At 39.9% G+C, this 2,274-nt stretch overlaps 1 protein-coding gene across 1 annotated transcript in view; it reads left to right on the top strand.

Annotated features, from left to right (window-relative positions):
* Positions 1–2,274, top strand: part of Uggt1 (UDP-glucose glycoprotein glucosyltransferase 1) — a 119,339-nt gene that overhangs the window by 101,240 nt on the left and 15,825 nt on the right. The window contains exon 38 of the mRNA XM_013351007.1: positions 1,575–1,689. Coding sequence (XP_013206461.1) covers positions 1,575–1,689 — 115 coding nt within the window. The remainder of the gene's footprint in view (positions 1–1,574; positions 1,690–2,274) is intronic.

Raw genomic sequence — 2,274 nt, 5'->3', positions numbered from 1 at the left:
GCCCGGCGGGTTTTCTTTTCTTAACTTTGTGAATTGAATCAGTGAATAGATAATATTATTATATTAATATGGCTTAAAGAGAAAAATTCTTCAATCTGTCATTTTTATCCAGCTCCCCCCTCAACAGATAAGCCCTCTTATTTATATCCTGTCTTTCCTTCCAGAGTTTAATTCTTACATAAACAACTATGAATATATATCCTTTTTATTACAAAATATACTCTCCTTTTTACACTGTCTAAATTACTGTGTTGTAATTTGAGCTTTTTAAAAGAATGTCATGTTATAGCTCTTATACCTACATATACTTTATTCCTTTTCTTAGCTGCATATTCTGCAGTGCATTGTTCATAGTTTTCCTCTTACAGTGTGTCCTGATACATAATCTTTTTTTTTTTTTGCCTATTTCAAGCATATTAGTAACCTCTTGGGTCAGTATTTGGGCTAAGCATGGTGGCACATGCTTTTAATCCCAGCACTTGGGAGGCAAAGGCAGGTAGATCTCGCTCTCTCTCTGGGTTTGAGGCCAGCCTGGTCTACATAGTGAGTTCCAGGACAGCCAGAGCTACAAAGTGAGACCTTGTCTCAAAACAAAACAAAAATCCACCACCAACAACAACCAGTATATGCATTTATTCATTTCTAATGGACACTTCATGTCTTCTGGAAGAAGTATAATTTGGAAGATTTGAAGGCAAGGATACATACAAGAAAAATACAGGGCTGGAGAGATAGCACAGAGATTAAGAGCACTGACTGCGCTTCCACTGGGATAAGGGTCAATTCCCAGCACCCACATGCGGCACACTGCTTCTATAACTAGTTTCAAAGCATCTGATGCCTTTTGACCTGTGTAGGCATTGCATTCATGTGATACACAGACACAGATACAGGGAAACACCTCTACATGCATAAAATGAATTTGAAAAAGAAAAGATATGTTTATTTTATGTGTATGAATGTTTTGCCTGCATGAAGGCCAGAAGATACCAGGTCCCCTGAAACTGGAGTTAGAAGTGGCTGTGAGCCACTGTGTGAGTGCTGGGAACCAAAACCTAGTTTTCTGGAAGAGCAGCAAATGCTTTTCGCTCTGAGTCAAGTCTCCAACTCCCTAAATAAACCCTTTTAAAAAAGAACACATATAGAGCTGGATGATGAAGTACAGTGATTTCAGTTTTATACTTAGTTCCTGGCCTGAAAGAACTGTAGCACTGCCTTCCTCCCCCACACCCATTTAAGAGATCATCAGGATAGCTTTTGCAAGGGTTGTTATTTATCAGTTTCAATGATTTTCATTACTAAATCTTCTGAGTTAGCTAGAAATCTTGCCTCAAGAATTAATTTTCATGTAAGACAACAAATAAAAAGCTGACCGCGGTGAACTGTTACAGCAGAGGGTGGCCTGCAGGAGGCATTCCTCTCTGAAGTACGCAGTCCCTCTGCAGCTATCATCCCTTCACCCTCTCAGTGACACTTGCCAGCGCCTGGCTCATGACCTCTTCCATTATTTAGTTTGCTTTGTTGTTGACATAAATCCGTGTTTTGCCTGTAACAAGTGTCTCTTCTCTGCTCAGTGCACTGTATGTCGTGGATCTGAAGAAGTTTAGGAAAATAGCTGCTGGTGACAGACTCAGGGGACAGTACCAAGGTCTGAGTCAAGATCCCAACAGTCTTTCAAATCTTGATCAAGTAAGTGACTATTGACGGTCATGCCAATACATTCATACAGTCATGCCTCTGTGTTTCAGAAAATAAAGTAGTGTTTGTGTCTCAGTACTCTCTCGGAACTGAACAGTTTCTTCATGGAAAGTGTGTGTGAGTGTGTGTGTGTGGGGGGTGGGGAGATTGATCAGACTTATATCTGTTTTCCAAAGGACTGAGACTGTCAGGTATTTCAGAATTTATATAATATAGCATTAAACTTTTCCTAGCCCTGACACCCTGCATGTCAGAAACTCCATGTCAGAAACTCTTGGGAAGGTTTGCTGAATAGCATTTTCAGAAGTAAAATTAGAGGTTTGTTTTGTTTGGGTTTGATTTTTTTCTTGTTGTTTTTGTTTTGTTTTGTTTATGCTTTTGGGTGTTTTATCTGCATATATGTGTTTGTGCACTATGTGTGCAATGCGCCCAGAGTCCAGAAGAGGGAGTCTGTTCCCAGGGATGCCATGCTAGGTCCTGTGGAAGAGCAGCCAGTGTTCTTACCCCCTGAAGCTTCTCTTCAGCCTCAAAATTGTACTTTTAGGTATTTTTAGATATCTATTGTCAGTCTTTTTA

Source organism: Microtus ochrogaster, linkage group LG2 (genome assembly GCF_000317375.1).
Source record: "Microtus ochrogaster isolate Prairie Vole_2 linkage group LG2, MicOch1.0, whole genome shotgun sequence".
Classification (NCBI taxonomy): Eukaryota; Metazoa; Chordata; class Mammalia; order Rodentia; family Cricetidae; genus Microtus; species Microtus ochrogaster.
This window is presented reverse-complemented; position numbering and strand designations above follow the sequence as displayed.